General features: G+C 38.4%; 1 protein-coding gene across 1 annotated transcript in view; it reads right to left on the bottom strand.

The window, feature by feature from the left end:
• Window positions 1-18,124, bottom strand: part of GALNT14 (polypeptide N-acetylgalactosaminyltransferase 14) — a 294,843-nt gene that overhangs the window by 50,810 nt on the left and 225,909 nt on the right. The window contains exons 4-5 of the mRNA XM_063304437.1: window positions 7,742-7,809; window positions 7,345-7,410 (exon numbers count right to left, since the gene is read on the bottom strand). Coding sequence (XP_063160507.1) covers window positions 7,345-7,410; window positions 7,742-7,809 — 134 coding nt within the window. The remainder of the gene's footprint in view (window positions 1-7,344; window positions 7,411-7,741; window positions 7,810-18,124) is intronic.

Raw genomic sequence — 18,124 nt, 5'->3', positions numbered from 1 at the left:
ACCTTCTGCCAAGAACTCAAAACTCTAATCAAGATGCACCAGACCATCTAGCCCATGTGAATGGCAGCACCACTCTGAAGAATATCAGAAGATGGAAAGGCACCAAAGTGCTTGCCTGCAATCCTAGGCATTTTATTTGGAACTATGTCATACTGCCATACTGTCAATTGTGGCATTCTCTAAGTGTATTAGGAATGCAGTCCTAGACTTCTGGGAGAGTGTTAGTTTAAGGAATGCTAGTGCACTGCTTACTAAGTATGCTTGAGACTGGAGATTAGTTCCTCTGAGTTTGAAAGAAAGGGTGAGAGATCATATTGCATTGTTTCCTGTGGATTAATTCACTGTACGTATCTGGTACTAGCAGAGGGGGGGAAATAAGACAACGGGCTAGAAGTCAATGTCTTGGCATATTTTAATTTACAGCAGCATAACTAAACTAGAATATAACACAAACAGCAAACAAGCAATCTCCATTTCTCCTCTTATAGTGCATACGGTCATAAACAGCTAGACCCTTGATACACTTTGCAAACACTGTTATTTATTTGTCCTGCAAACCAAGGTTAAAATATATTAATTTAGGCTATCGTTTGGGGAGGAAATGGAGTACAGGGTTTTCCAGTAATAGTCCCTTGAGCCTACTGTAGTGATATACATCTAAATCTTTAAAATACAATTTAATTAAATGTATTTAAAAAAAAAAATCCCAGAGAGACATCATGAGCTGATCTCCTTTGGTTTAGTAGAACAAATAGCTTTAAAAAAAAGACCTGGGGATTTGTTTTGTCTGATCTCATTTTCCAGCTAATAAGAGAGACAGCTGGATATATTAATAGAAGAATCACTTTATATTTCATTCATTCCAGAGAACTCTTTCTCAACTTTGGCCCTCAGCATGAGTTGGAGCTAAAATTCCCATGCTGGCTGGGAATTCAAGAAATTGTAGTCCCAACACATCCAGAAGACACCAAGGTTGGTGCTTTACAAATAAGTGAAGTCATATACTGAACTTGTACATTGTGCTAAAACATGGTTGGTTTAGTTTTGGCTTAGCATGTTGCATAAACTTAACCAATTATGGTTTACCCAGTAAACAAGTTTGTGGTTTACCCAGTAAACAAGAGTTAAATAAGCCACAGTCTCATGAAATGTGTTAGCCTAAGTCATATCAGCTCTATGAAAATCAGAACCTATTCATACAACAGTTTTAGACTGTAAATCTCCACTTGTAAGTCTTCCCTCAAGCATCTCGTACAGCAATCATTTGCTTACCAGGTTTTTCTTTTTGGCTTAGCTACCTGCTAACTCAGCATAATGAGTATTATCTATCCATCCACCCATTATTCCCAGAGTTCAAAGTTCCATTTGCTCAGAAATGGTACAGTAACTGGAACAGATCTCAACATTTAGAAGAAACTATTCATCTAGATTGTTTCTGTATATGACATGCTGAAAGAAGGGAAAAAACGGTGTAAGTCTCCTTTCATTCTATATTCTACAAACCGGAACTATGATCTTGCAAGCTGGATGCCTTTTGCCCTGCTCTTCCATGCTGGGCTATACTGAGGATTACGGTGAGAATACCATGCCAAAAAAGATGCATGCATTCTTTTCTACCAGTTCTCCTTCATTCAGTTTGGCAAGATAATTTATTTAGGTATTTCTTTCAAAGTAGAAAGTAGGGGTTTAGATTGGGGAGAATGTTCTTGTACTTATTTAGCATTGAAATTGCCAAGAGATGCATGTAAAAGAGGACTTTTTCCATTATATAATTGTCTCTCCAGTGGTCTGCAGCCTCTCTGGCTTCTCATGTTTCATAATATTCCAAAGGGAGATATCATGAAGGAATTCTTCTATCTGGCCTTTTCCAATGGGGAAGTATGGACAGTCAAGGGCACTCTACAGTAATGGTAAGTTACGTAACACAAAATAACAACCAGCAGTCTTACAGCATCTGGGAGGGAGGAGTCAACATTTGAAAGATAGCAGAATCCAGTATCTACCCCCTTGGCACACATATTGTTGTGTGGTTGTCCAAAATGGGTGGGGCTTGCATTGTAATGTCATATCTGCCACCTTGCAGATTTTGATCTCCTCCCGCAGGAGCCCATGCAGCAATAGCAACTTGAACTGCCTGAAACAAATAAGCTTGAAGGCACCAGCATAACAGATTTTTAAAATTCCTCAAGCGTCCCAAGAATAAGGAACAAAAATAGAACTTTTGCAGGAAGAAAGGGAAAAAATTGAGGAGTCACAACACAAATGTCATCATAGCTTTATTGAATGGACTGCAAGGGAAGAACAATCCACCCAATTCTCTCCTTACTCTTGAGTAAAGTAAATCTGAGGTTTACTCAGGTGTACTGGTATCCATTGATAGAGAAAAGCTGGGAAGAAAAAGAAAGGATGTGAACAGTACAAGAAGAGTTAAGAAAAGCCATGGAAATAGACACAGAACAATTTTTGGTTTCCTTGAGGTAATGTGATTCACAGCTAAAATAATGATCCAGAAACATTTTGAGGGTAATCAGAATGTAATTTGGATGGTATCATGTTGAAGAAGGTTGGTCTGGAGGCAGTTGTATGACTTGAGAGTTATCAGATGATACTGTGAGTGGTCCATCAAATGGTCTTTAAGGGACAGCACCAGATTAATTTTAGAAACATTCCATTCCCTGATGTGAAGTTGCCTGGATTGGCAGAATTTGGTTATTGCTAAATTTTGATTTAGCAACTAAATATAGCACTAACCTACAAAAATGAATTTCCAGAAGCACTGAAATAAATTTCAGGTAGGCAAAGTAATAAATACTCTATAAAAACCCAGAAAATCTACAAATTAAAATTTAAAACTCATTTACTTCTTGAGCATGTAACTGATTAATTTGCCAATTAAAAACATCCTTACAGTATTAAATAAGTTTCCCTTAACTAATAACTCAAATTACCTCTTTAAAAAAAAAGTCACTGTAAATGTCATTGTTTGTATCAAGGGATGCTTGCTTGGCAACTATTTTTAGTAGCAAGTTAATAAAACAGGAAATAGCATAAAGACGACCAATCCTGTCCCCCAACTACTGATGGACCTTCAAATACTGGAAGGTGTTTGAAGCTACTTCATTCTTGTAATTTCTGAAATGGGAAGAGGGATGGAAAAGGCAATTACAGTAGAATATAAGGAAAATAGCCTTTCTCATTCCACCAATTGTTCAATTCTGCTTTTCAAGAGAATTCCACAAAAAGCAGAGAATGGATACTGAGTAAGTACCTTCTTGGGCCTAATATGCATGTTACTTTAGAGATGTAAAGTCACTGCAGCCCTAACCCTTACTTAACCATTGGGGTAGGGATACAGAAGGGGTAGGGCTTTTATTATGATACTGCTCCCACCATCTTGCAGATTTTCTCTCTCTCTCTCTCTCTCACACACACACACACACACACACCAGGATATGCCCCTGCACTAGGGAATTCAGACAGCCCAGAAGTGCATGCAAGGTATCCAAGTGGGAGTCTCTCCACATAATTTGCAAATTTGGGGGAAAGTGGGGCCATGCTGAGATGCAGCATGGCTCCTTCATGAGATTCTGGTCTTCTTTTGATATCTCAAATATGGGAAGGAGTGCCAATGCATACAACCAGGATAGCATATATATATACAAATTATTTCCTTTCTGATTTGTTTTCCTTCCTGAGTTGTGACATCAGTGGGAGGAGAAAGATAAGGACACACCAAGGAGAGGAAAGATTTGTGATTCAGATGTTTCTGTTCCTGCCCAGAAAAATAAATATGTTTCGGCATTCTTCCCATGACTGGGTACACTCAGATCTCTATCTTTATCTCCCTCTGTGTTGCTGGGTTGGAAAGGAGAGAGGGAGGGATTTGTATACCCCACTGGCAATAATACCTCAACTGCCATGCTTTATTTTCCACTAATATATTAGATGGCATACATACATTAGATTGACATTGTCAAATAATACATTTTCATATATAATCAAACCAAAATTTAGGACAGTGACAAAAAAGTCAGATTAGAACAGAATCATTTTATTCAAGTAATTGATTAATCTGAATAATAATTCAGATTATCATCCAAGAGAAAGCTTGTTATGTCAATAATAATATAGCTTCTCTTTATACAGTACAGCAGATGTAAATCCATGCTGCTTGCACATTTCAAGTGCCTAAATCCCCAGGGGGAACCCCCAGACTGCACCGCTTAAATTTGAAGGCAAACGTGCCAATTTTCAGAAGTGGTGTTTTTCTTTCTTTCTGGGACAAACAGGTATACTATCTTTAATGCACCTGATTTGTCCTTTAACTCCCTCTCATCCACCCAACTAGGCTGAGCAGAAGCTCTCTAGTGGTATTCCTCAAGTGATTTATATTTGAAAGGGGACCGAGGAGACATTTTCCTTCCAGATCAACCAAAATGGGCAGTCATGTATGGCCATTAAATGATTTGTACTTCTCCAGGTTCTTTCCTGGTACACAAAGACTTCTGGCATTGCCTCACTCTGCTATTACCAAAAATGGAATACTTTTTGCTATTATGAAGCCTCATAGTTACTACAATTCATGTTATCTCTTTTTGCATAAGACAATCTTTACTGGATACTTGGGACTTTAAGTTGCCTCCATAAAAATACTGTAAATAACCAGTGCATGTATACAACTGAGTCTATGACTATTTACTTCAATGTAAGTTTTAACATGATATTTTCTCTTCTTCAATGCCCTTTTCTAGTTTTTGCAAATTAGTGGTGGTGATTGGTGTCGGACTCACAGAGGGTTCCTGGGTAACAACCAGAGCTGTTAGCAGTCTGTGTGGCCTCTGTACATAAGGAGTCCTCATTATCCTTGTGGATAGAAGGTGAATATTTTTACTGAGGAGTTTCTGGGCAGTCTTCCTATAAGGTTCAGAAACTTAGAAAATCAGTATTGTTAATTACTCAAAGAACCTCCATATAGAGAGGTCCTTCCCTCTTGGAGATAATCTCTTCCTGCATGAGAAGAAAGGGATGTGCAAATTGCTAAATTCTGCCTTAATAATCAGGTCAGTTGGGCAAAATTCTTGTCAAATGGGATTTTCCACAATTCTGTATTCCTTTTAGATCAGAATACGTTATACCCATTTCCATTCACATTATACTTCAACATATGACATGTAAAATAGTCATTTAAAAAAAAAATCAAATACTTGTGTTTTTGTTCTTTGACATCTCTTTTGGGGTACAGGCTCTTAAAATTCAAATTTCCACTATATAAGCCCTTATTTTAAATGTTACTATGGCTGTTTACCCAGAAATTTCAGCCAAGTACTTTTTTTCAGATTCTTTTAATCAAGGAAAGATGGAATAAAACTAGTCTCTAGCTCAGTATTTTCTCAACCTCAGCAACTTTATGCTGAGCTGGGGAATTCTGGGAGTTGAAGTCCACACATCTTAAAGTTGCTGAGGTTAAGAAATACTGCTCTAGCTAATCACTTAGGTTTGGGCCACTGCAACGTTCAAGTGGGAGTAGAAGAGCCAAATTCACTTGCAACAGGGTGTGTGGTGAAATTCTTTGTCCTCTGAAATGGCAGGTCGCTTTGCAAGTCAGGGCCAGCCAATTTTGTCCTTTTAACCCTATGTGGAATAAGGTAAACCTAGAACATAAATGGCCACTTTGAAGTGACCACCATCAGCTTCTGAGTTGGCTGGAAACTATGCCACAAGTAGATTGTTCTCCATCTCTAATCCTTTTTGGGTGTTACCAAAAAACAAAAAAGGAAGTTAAAACTCATAGTGCATGCAATGCAGGTGAGCCATGTCCTCCCAAGTTACCCTGGTAACATTTACAGTAATCTGTAAAAGCAACTTTGCACTCAGTCTTCTTGTGAACTGGAACTTTATGCATACAGGAAGGCTACCTGCTGAGAAGAACCCCATTGGATAGCGGGACAGAGTGATGTTCTGATCCAGAGAGGGCAGGGGCTTCCCACCACCCTCTACAGGTTGAATTCTACAGTGGAACATGCTACCTGAAGAGGGTTCCTGCAAAGCCTTAATTGACAGCCATAGTTCTTTTAAGCCAAGAGAACAGCCATGTGTCTTCTCAATTTTCCCACCTCAGTCGCAGGTTGCTAGGAAGAATTTTAATGACAGGGGAAATGCAAAGGGGCAAAATGGCTCTGCCACTGCCAAGTACTGTTTCTCCACAATGCCTTCATCCACATCTTTACTATGATCTACTAATGTGAAAAAAAATTGTACATCACCCTTCAACAAACTTCCAGGGTGAAAGCAAACTTAAATGCGCAAGTAAAAGTTAATGTGTGAATGATCATTGTGAATTATCATTCTTATTTTACTAATGTGAATTATTAAGCAGCAATGAATCATTTAAAAAAGTTATTACAGCTATTGGGCCATTTTGATGGCATTCAGCTGAGTGGCTGATTTTTGAAAAACGTCACTTCTGCCTTTATCTCAACTTTACCGGCAGCATTTGGACTGGCCGTATTTATGTCACGCAAATGAGCATTAGTTCAATTAGAATTCTACCTTACTTTATGCACTTGTCAGAAACAGGAATGACTTGATGGTGTCTTTATTTCAGTTCAGGAAAAGCTGTCCATTTCCCTTGCGAAGGCCTTACTCATCGCGAGAAAGTACTGATCAAAGAGGTCAATGTTGTGCAAAAGTGTGTATGTCATGATTATGTGAAGCCCTTTAAGTGTTCAGCTTAATCCCGAATTCAGTACCACATTAACGCTGTAGTCCTTTCTTTTTTATTAGACATTTTAGAGAAAGAGTATAAACAAACAGAAATAAAGACAAGTAAAAAGAATAAGAGAGTAAAATACAGATGAGTAAACAAGGGATCTAAAATGTAATGGAGTTTACAATTTTCTAATGTATCATTAGTTACTTACAAATTATAGAATGCTGCAGTCTTGTGTACCTTTACTAAAGGAAACCTGACTGAATACATTTGGGTTTCCCTTTGAAAAAAAATGCATTGGATTGCTCTATTTTGTTCTTTAAAGTATGAAAATAATTTAGAGAACACAGTTACACACCCACACCCACACCGGCATACATAGGGATGACAAGATCTCTATGAAATATGTTCCAAATAATTGCCTCAACTTCCTTTACTGATACCGGCTTTCCATCCATACAAAGCTCCACCTTAAGTAGAAGAATGAGCACATAAAAAGTATGCAAGTCAGTTATAAAAGAGTATATAGGCCAAGCATTTCTCAGTCATTGCACTTGATTTTCCCTATAAAGCTTTCATTTTGTCTTTTCCCCTTCTTTGTGCTCCTTCGGTATGCTTGGCCCCCACATGCTTACCTTCTCTTTTACTGTTGCGTAAGCATTTCACTTTGGGGAGCTTGATCAGCAAACGGCAATCATCCGCTTTGGAAACACAAACAGAGAGCAATGTTATTTGATGGTTTCTTTTCATCTTTCAAAGGTGTTCACACAATCAAGAGGTCAGTGAGTGAGTGTTTTCTTTCTCTTGATAGTGTACACTTAACTCCTAGTGGTGGAACAGAAAGGAATACGTGGCCATTTTTGAAGTCAAGGAAAATGGGAAATTATAATACACGGGGACATCTCCTCCTTTCCAGGATCAAGTCTTCAGTCTCGCAAAAGGTTGCTGCCGCTACATGTGCACACAGACACACAGGACTCTCCCTCCCCCTCTCCCCCCTTCTCAACCCCTCCTGTTTTCAAGTTCACTTACGATCATCGCTGAAGTCATCTACTAATAGGATTTCATGGACCAGATGCACTGGGGTTCGGTTCAGGACACTGAGGAATCATAAAAGAAAATACCCAATGGAGTTTCAGCAGGAAAACAAAACTGGGAAAAATCATGCTCAGAATACACTTGGCTTGGGGAAGTGACTAATAAACATAAATAAGCATTCTCAAAAAAGTGAGACAGAACAATTAGGACAAAGCTGCATCCTAAGCAAGCATTTTGAACTGCAGGAAGGCAGGTTTATCTTGAAGCTTTGTACCTTGTGTAGGGTGGAAGGAAACTCTGTTTAGTGTAGGGATTTTGAGGAAAGGGCCATTTTTTCCTCTGCACACACAAAGACATACAGCATGCTTTTCCACACAGGATAACTGTCAGTGCAGGTTGAGTCTCCCACTGTGTCCTGGGCACAGATGCCACTTGAACATACAGAAGAGTGCAGGCACACTCCAATCATGTAGCTAGAGGGTTTCATTACAAAGTAAGCACTCTGTGCTTTCCAGGAAAGTAGGAAGATGTGATATTTAGAGCTATATTCATCCAAAAGGAAGGTGATCTGGAATTTTGGGCAACCCCTCCTTGCAAAAAGGTAGACTGGGTAGAAAAGTTATAAACACACACATGAATCTTATACCCTGCCTACCTTTCCAAGGCTATCCTGACAACAAGAGTTGCCAAGTCAACGGAAACCAATCCTGGAGAATTTCCCCCCAACAAATGACTGCATGTGATAGAGCTATCATAACTGGGCTGCAATCTGGGCTCCAGATGACCACTCAAAAGCAGCAGTGAGATAAAGAAAACTCTCTTTAGTGCCATCCAGTGGTCGTTTGGATATTTTTGCAGCCCAGATAGGATAGTCTTAGCATGTGACCCACTTGTACATACAAGTGCATGATTACTTTTAATAATCATAAACACACATGACTGGTTACTTACACAGTTTGGCTCTACAAACAGTCCTTGTTCAGTGACCACAATTGGGACCAGCAACTCGGCTGTTAAGCAAAGCAGTCGCTAAGTGAAACCATATTGTGCTTACGATCTTACTTCAGCTTTCCTTCGCTTTTCAGACCAGCAAAGGTCATAAATGCAAGAACTGGTCCTAAGGTTACTTTTTCATCACTCTTGTAACTGTGAATGATAGGTAAATGAGGCAGTCGCTAAACAAGGACTACCTGTTTTCCCCATTGCTTAGGTACATGCTGTATATTGCACTAAGCTTACTGTATTGAATGATTTCAGCCACAACATAGCATTAAAAATTATGACTGGGTTCACACAAAACATTATACCAAAATGCTTGCTACGTGCTAGCCAGCATGGTTTGAAAATCAGGGTCTAGTATATAGTATTTTAGTGAATTTCACAAAATGTGATTTATTAATTACAGTTAAAACCTATGGTTTAGCATCATACATGAATAAAGCAATGGCTTAGAGTGATATATGAATTTTGTCATAGTATATTCAAAAACCATAGTAAAGTAAACTATGGCTTTAAGCACAGGGATTATGTAACTTTTTTCCACATGCTGCACTCCAAAGAGTAATCAGAGCCAGGACCAAAAGGTATATAGGCCAGGACCTAAAGGTATATAGGTCCTGAACAAAAGCTTCATTTAATTAAATTTAAAGTTATACTACTTAAATAAAATTGATATAATCATTCCTTGTGATCACTAATAATTTCCATCTTAAGTTAGAATTCCAGTGTCAACAGTGTTTTGGAGAGCCTCTGGAGGCTGCACTGGGGGCTGCACTTAAGCCTGGGGCTTCCCTGCTTAGTGCAAAGTATGAGGCAGGTGTTCCTCTACTGTTTCATCTGAGGTCCAATTTAGATGGTAAGTGTTTTAGAAACAAAGTCTAATTCCCATGATGGGCTGCAATTTTAGAAACTCTGGTGCAAGACTCCCTCAAAGCACCACAACCAGTGATTATGCTACATCAATTAAAAAACTAAGCTGAAGTGGGCTAGCCACTTACTGCTTTATAGTGTGAAGCTCCCTCATAAATAAAAAGGAATCTCTGATCATGGAACCATGAAGTAGGAGTTTGCACTTCTGGGTAATAAGATCAACAGCATTTTGCAAAAGAATACAAGCAAACACGGCCAAGGTTTGTAAAAACTATGCTCCTGGAAAACTATCAACACTGCAAGGAAAACAATATTTGTATTCCATTGGTTGTCACCATCAAAAGAAAGGAATAATATCTGGAATGTCTTACAAAAATATTGTTATTTAAAGACTGACCTATGTAACTAGTCAGAATAAGAGACAAGCAATTTCTCCGGAAAGCTAATTTTTGTAGAATGTCTTTAATTATAAGTTGCTACAGTCATTGTCATTGTCATTGTGAATACTTAAATTACATGCTAATTTAAACTGAGTCTGGTTTCTTTTAGCTAATGGGATTGCCCAAGCATTTAAAATAAATGTATCAGTATGAGTGTTGTTTTGAAGATAGCTATTTCCCCTCTTTATGTAACATAAACAAATTATTCACTATCTGGGAATATAAAGTGCAGGTTACTGGTGAAATATGATACAGAAAAAGATTGCCATTAACTCTGAAAAAGAAAGCTTCAACTAAAACCCAACTCCTGTTATTTAAAAAAAAATCAATGTAATTGGTATTGAAGGGTTATATTGATTAATGATATTGGTTAATGCTTTCAGGCAGATTTCATTGTTAGAATTTATACATCTGTGAATTTATACATGAATTAAACAACTATAAAAAGAAAAATAAAATGAAATTCATTACTCTAACCTGAATTTAATTCTGAGTTCTCCTTTTACATTGATTTTACCATAACGTAATATCTGAGTCTAGTTTGATAGGCTATTATCTAAGAAATATGACACCAGCTTTATTACTGTGAGGTCATGACTTTTATACAGAACTGGGGCACAAATAAAGGATATACATTACATTAAACATATGGTAGAAGGACGGCTGAGCTGAAGGATGCTTGATCCATCTGGAGCCTTCCCAAGTTACTTAGGAGCTCCTGTCACCTCTAGCAGATTGCCCCCTGTGCTGGACTCTGGGCACTGGACCTTGTCACATGGACTACGGTGGGTGGAATTTATATTTATTTATTTATTTATTTATTACTCATATTTAGCCACCGCCCATCTCCCCCAGAAGAGGGACTCTGGGCGGTTTACAATAAAATTCCCCATAAAACATAAACATTAAAATCACATAAAACAATTATAATAAAACCCAATAAATAAATAAAATCCAAGAGAAAAACCATTTGCCTATGGTTTTAAACATAGTCTTTCTGAATGGGGTCTGTAAGCCAACAGAGAGAAGGGTAAAGTGTCAAAATAGTTTAACACCACATAAAACTGCTGTGTGACAAAAATAGGAACAGCTGGTGGAGTTTGGTGTTGCTGTGAGGGGCAAGTGGTTGAGTGGTATGACTGTATATGACTGTGGGGTGGGGTGGGGTTATGAGAGAGATGGATGTCTTGGTCTGGGAGGTGAAAGCTAGGGGTGGGGAAGAACTGGAGGGAGGGAGAGGGCAGGCAGTACCACTGATACAATAACAGGCAGGGATAGGTATGGGAGGATGCACTCAGGGATGCTGGGGATGCTATACCCAGCAGGCCAGCATCCAACCTTCAGTATTATCAGATCCTCGGTGGCCCTGGACTCAGGCTGTTGCTTCTGAATGCCAGGTTGTTCTGTAATAAATCTGCCCTCATCCATGACATATACATGGCATGTATAATCTGACTTGATTAGGCCCAAAGGGATGAGTTCCCCTCTCGGAAATTTACTTACCCAGGTTTCAGGTTTGGCATCAGCTGAAGACCCAGGGTAAAGGGAGGTAGCTGTTGTCATCTGTAAGTCATTGCAGGTTCTCAGAGGCTCTGCGCTGCAGATAACCAGATATGAGACTCTGGTTGAAGCTGGATGTTGCCGTCCTCCCTGCTGGACAGCATCATCCCTGTCTGAACTGCTGGATTCCAGTGCCAGGCTGGCTATGGAGACCCTGAGATTGTCAGTGCTTGGGCAATTCCATTTGCCTCTAGATGATGTTGAATATGGGGCTCAGGAGTTTGTTGCCTCTGTGGCAACTATGGACCTGTCCCAAATCATTGAAGGTTAACTTTGGATCTGGTTTTACAGGACAATTGCAGTTTTCTCAGGACAGTTGCAGTTATCTTAGGACAGTTGCAAAATAATCTGATAGTTGAGGACATTATCCTCAGCTGTTGCTATAGTCAGATCAGTCTCTGATTGCCTTTTGGCTCACTGGTGTCACCCCACCTTGCAGGAAGATAAGGCCTATTAGACTGGCCCACCACAAGTGACTTATGGATCCTGCTGGATTCCAAAGGGAGCTTGGGGTTTTTTAGGGAAGGTTGTTGAGAAGGTGGTTGGGCAATAGCTGCAGAGGACCCTGGATGAAACAGATTATCTGGACCCAATTCAGTCAGGCTTCAGGCTGGGTTATAATACTGAATTAGCATTGATTATGCTGTCAGTGACCTTTAGCAGAGCTGGGATGCATCCATCCTTGTGCTCTTCGATCTCTCAGCAGCTTTTGATACCATCAGCCATAGTATCTAGTGGGACCTCGGAAATATGGCTTCTTTGTCATGGTGCTTGCCCCCTTGACTGGTATTCCTCCAGAGATCCATATGGACCCCATCCCATATGTTCCAGAAGGCAATGAAAACCTGGTTATTGTCCAAGATCTAGGGGTAGCATGGCGGTGAACCCCTAAAAGATTTGAATTTCTTTGGGACAGTTTCTTTTCTAGATGCACTTCTCTTTGTTCTATCACTTTATTGTACTGGCTTTTAATGATGTAAAGTACTCAGAGTTGCTGAGAGTTGGGTGTTTTTAAAATTCATGTAAATAAATAAATAAACAAGCAAACAAATAAACTATGATTTAAATCAGATTGTTGAAAAAGTCATGCTTTGATTAGATAGAAATTGTGATTTAGAACCTATGACTGGGTTCATCCTGCAAGTTAAATCAAAGACAAAAGAAGCAACATTATGACCTAATATTATATGTGAATCCAGCTATACAAATGTATATACACACCAACTTAGAATACAACCTTGCCAATATAACAACAGAAACCAGGCCCACACATTCACAGTATCTATTGATAAAAGGTAAAGGTTTCCCTTGACTTTAAGTCCAGTCGTGTCCGACTCTAGGGGGCGGTGCTCATCTCCGTTTCAAAGCCGAAGAGCTGGCGTTTGTCCATAGACAGCTCCATGGTCTTGTGGCCGGCATGACTAAACGGAACGCCGTTACCTGCCCGCCGAAGCAGTACCTATTAATCTACTCACATTTGCATGTTTTCGAACTGCTAGGTTGGCAGGGTTGATACCCATCCCATAATGAGAACACAGTACAGTATGAACTATTCTGCATAAATCTGTACTGTATCTTGTAGAAATGTTTAAAAAGAAAAAGAAAACTCACTAGGTATTCTTCCTGACCAATTTCTGTTAACAGTAAACGCTTTCCTACATCTTTTCCTGAGGGCTGAGACTAAGTCTACTGGAGAAATTTAATTGAAAATTGCTGCTGTATGTTTCTTTCAATGGTGTTAAGCCTTTTCAGGCTCGGTATATTTCCAGGTATATTATTCTGATTGCATTATATTGACGTTTTTATCATTTAACTATTTAAAAAATGTACAGTACTTTGGGTACTTTTAGTGTAATAGAGACTAAGAAATACCATATGTCTTTATTTCCCAAAAAACATTTCCATTATACTACAGGATGAACCTGTTTCATTCTTGAGTTTTCCCCTTACCTACACAAAATACATAAAGATCTCATAAACAACCAGCTCCCATTTGTCAGCTGGCCCTAGCTTTCTAAGTTATATGCCACTAAGAGAGTAAATAGATGGATATACAATAATATCTTACATTTTGTCAGACATTTATTGAAAAAGCAAGGTATAAATGTTTTTCATCACCATTAGAATTTAAAAAGTGAGCTAGAAAACTGAAAACTAGCTATTTCCAAAGCATTCAAATTATGCAAGCTCCCTAGAAACATCCAAAGAAAGTAACCACCCCTGGATACACTTAAACATTTTGAATGTCACTGAAGGAAATAAGGAAAAACTCCCACTGAGTCAAGGGTAAAACAAAATTCACAGCATGGCACTTTGAATTCACACCTGTGACTTGCAACGTTATCCTAGTATGGTAGATTCTCTGCAACTAAACATATCCTAATCTCATACCCTAAAGCACTTGGTAAGGCTACACACCTATCTGGATCCTTGAGCTGATTGTATTTCACCCATGGATTTTTTAATTTTGTCTTAGTATAATTTGTGAACTTAGCTACTGTGGTTTCTAACCCATGATATGTGGCTTAGCAGATAGTACAAATCAAATTAATTATGGTTTATTCAAATTGTGATTCAACAAACCATGGTTTAGTGCAATGTGCAAATTCAGTCAAGGAATCCAAGAAAGAATCCTATGCCTATTTTCTCTAAATCAAATTCAGTTGTGCTCAGGGGACTTATTCTGCTGTTGTAAATACAAAATTAAATGTGGGCACTCTGGCCTTGGAGGAAACTCTTCTGAACATTTATTTGCTTGTTATGGAATTCTTCACATTTCTCAAAGAGGCATCCTAGATTTGCCACCAAATTCCTTGCCATTCAGCAGGGAACCATAGCAGCGCCTTGATGATATTTCCATGATATCTATGTTAGAAAGCATAGGCTGTTTATAGCCATTGCTCTTAAATGTGCCAAACTCTATGTGGAATTGTAATCCCTTTGGTTCCCATCTAGAATTCAAATCTAGGAAGTCATCTCTACCTGTTTAACTCACTCTTCCTGTACCACAGATGGATCATCAAGAACAGGACAACACTGATCTACTTTGGGTGAGGAGAGGAGAACTTTAACAACATTATTTTCAATAGGATTATTCAGTGTAGCATCCCATCTTTAAGTGACCTATTAAAGAGAACTGTAAATATTGCTTTCCCCTTCTTTCATTCCAAGCTCACATTTATTTATTTCTCTCATTCCCAAACCCAGAGTAAGATTTAGATGTGCTGTTCCCACTTGTCAACTTCTCTTTTAATTATTATTATTAATAGGTTTGTTGGTTCTGATGGCTTTTTATTTTTTTTAAAAGCTAAAGGCAGGAGCTGAGTTCAGCAAATTACTGCAATGGAGTTATGTCAGAACAGGGAGATAGGGAAGTAATATCATGCTTGGTAGAAGATTTAACAGGCACCAATTGCCTAGAAACCAAAATCTAGGGGGGGGAGCAGGAAAAACAGCAAGAAAAACATGTAATAAACCAACATAATTGTATTAGTAACAATTTCCTTTTATCTTGGTGTTGTATAAAGTTTGCATGGTGGGAAAATGAAAATAATTGGAAGTTACTAAGAAACAAATCAGGTGACTCACTGGAAATCTCTAATTAGCAAATAAGACTTAAACATTCAACTAAACTACATTATTGCAGAGACTTTCTCCAAGTGGATCAGCCAGAACTGCATAACGTGTTTTTCTACACTGTGTATTTTATCCTGATCTAAGACAAAGACTATTTCAGCTCCCTTGGAAAAAAAAACTGCCAGTTAATCAGAAGAATTTTATGCAGGTTACTTTACAGGAAGTAAAGTACCTCTGTACCTTTGATTCTGATGTACGATGGTAACAAAGTTTTGTGGATCTAAAAAAGTCTTGCGGGATCAGGCCGAAAGCCTATTTAGCATTGTTTTCCAAGTGATTTTCTGTGTAGTGCTTATGAGAAGCCCCAAAGCAGGCATAAAGTCCTCTCCCAAAATTATTTCTCAGTCACCAATACTCAGACTGGGTTGACTTTTGTTTGGACCACAGTTTTTTTTAGTAATCCTGACTGGTTGGCTCCTGCTCTTGGACAGGTACCCATGGATTAGCCCATGATACTATTAATCTTTCAACAGAACATGGTGACTACTTACAGTATATGAAGTGGAGTGAGATTTGCCTTTTCTTCAGTCTCTGTCTATAGGTCAAGCTATTGGAGAGTAGCCAGAAAGGGTGACATATGTCTATATGGGATGAAAATGTTTAAATTCTACATAAAAAGTGCCAAATTACTTATTATCGTGTGTTATCCTATGTTATGACAGAAGTAGACATCTTCTTTCATCCTTCATATAATACCCTCATGCAATTATCCAGGAAGGAACAGAATATAATTACCTACAGTTGCTTCTTGAAATGTTTTCACATGTATTTTCAACCTGCACAGCAAGCAATGTATTTTCTAGCTGCTCCAAGGAGCTTAAAGTTGCTTTTAAATAGTTTTTTGTAAAAATCCACACATCAAATTATCTGCTAAACAGTTTAACATTTTAAAATTTCAGTTTGAACTTTTGGTTAAGCAGCATACATTGTCTTAAAAATCCACACAGAAACAGTACACACCAGAAGTAAATATGAACACGTATGAAATATAAAAGAGATGGGTTATTTTTTTTTCCTATGCAGTTCTACTCCTGGGCAACGGTGTTCAGATGACCCAAAATATAGTTTTTGTCAGAGTTTCAGGGCTTTAGGTATTATTTCATTTTGTCACGTTTTATGTACTATATTTCCATCTGCTGTCTTTTACAACTTTCCTGTTTGTCCCAAACTTGCCCTAATATGATTCTTTGAACACATTTTCCAGAAGTAGTTTTTTGGTACAATTACTCCAGTATATAGCTTCTGGTTATAGTACAACAACCATCTATAACCATCTTTTTTTGGAAGGCAACTTTTCCAAATATCATGCTTTCTTGTGCACATTTTTGAGTGGATAACAATGGATGCTGCCTCTAGATTAATTGAGATAATAAATAAATATATATAATAAATATATATAATAAATAAAATTACCCCCCCCCTGTTTTTTTTTCCCCCCTAGGATGGATTAGGTGACATTTTTCAGTCAGGATCTGCCCTTTACAAAAACTATTATTTTTTCTGAGGGTTGCCAAGGGAATGCCCAATGTTATGACAGCCTACCAGAAAATAGGATTGAGCATACCCTTCTTTCTTTTCAGGAGTGGTAGTGGTGGGAGGTTTCACAGTTGAAAAAGTTGTGTTTAATTTTGGGCTTAAAATGCCTATTTTCAATCTTTAAAGGGCCAAAAACAGCAACAAATTGTATACTCCAAATTACCTGTTTTGCTGCCAAATGTTGGCTATGCATTCTGGGAGGGCTATAGGGGATATAAAATGGGCTGAGAGTTGCATGTTGGTTGCACATCACCCACTCCTGCTCTGGAACTCAACGTGAGGGTCTCTCCTCATTTTACGAGCCGTGAGAAAGTTTTTGCTCAAAATCGTCCATTGAGTTTTGCAGTGTACCCACCACATCCATTCTTAATATTTAGAAACTCTTTACCAGTCCAAAGTTGCACTATAGAAAATGCCATAAAACTAAGGAAGCACACTGATACAACAGTATATTCCTCCAACATTGGGTCAGGAGATAGGGAAGCAACGGTGGAGTCAAACTCTACCTTGGGAAAAAAAGCATTGGAATCCAAAGAGCTCCAATGTACGCATGGCTCTTCACTACTATCTGCCTACCCCCTCAGCATCATAGACTGTAGTGGGGTGTCTCTGTGTATGAAGAATGAGAATTGTGAATGTATTTTAAGAAAAAAAACCTACTGATTTGCCAACAAGATCAAAGTAAATTAAATATAGATTTTGATCCTACCATTGTACTTATAAATTAAAAGGAGATGCCAAGCAAGGCTTTAGGGATGATGCTGTGACAACCCTTCCTTTTTTTTTTACTTAAAGGACAACAATGCCCCCTAAAGTGCCTAACACTGAACTATTTTGTGAACGGACAGAATTTTTATTGGTTTCCAAAAAGAAGCCTCTCCTATTTAATCTTTATAACTGGTGAAAAATAGTCAGCATCTTTATCACAGAATAAACTGCAGGATTGTTAGGAAGGTGGAGTCAGCTATCAGGTAAGTTTCTGATTTGTTGGCTAAACCCAAGATATTAGAAAGGGAACGTTTTGAAGAATGTGACCATCAATCTCCCCAAAGATGTCAGGATACATATTAGAAAAAGAGAATTCATCAGGCCTTCTTAGTTGGGCCAGACAAGGTGCACGAAAAGAACAATTCATAAGCCATCTTGTAAGAAACAATGTCTCTAACATGTCTTTTTACAACCTAGGCTCCTACATGGCTCCTAAGATAAAATGGAAGTTTCTAGGAGGGAAGCACACCCTCCTGCCAGAAGGTGTCCTGCCCTGGCTATCCCTGCATGCAGATCTTCCTAATGACACATATCATTCAAACTCAGAAAAAGAAAAAATAATTTCTGG

The sequence above is a fragment of the Candoia aspera genome, chromosome 1, assembly GCF_035149785.1.
Source record: "Candoia aspera isolate rCanAsp1 chromosome 1, rCanAsp1.hap2, whole genome shotgun sequence".
NCBI lineage: Eukaryota > Metazoa > Chordata > Lepidosauria > Squamata > Boidae > Candoia > Candoia aspera.
The sequence above is the reverse complement of the archived record's forward strand: the minus strand, read 5'-3'. Positions and strand labels throughout refer to the sequence as shown.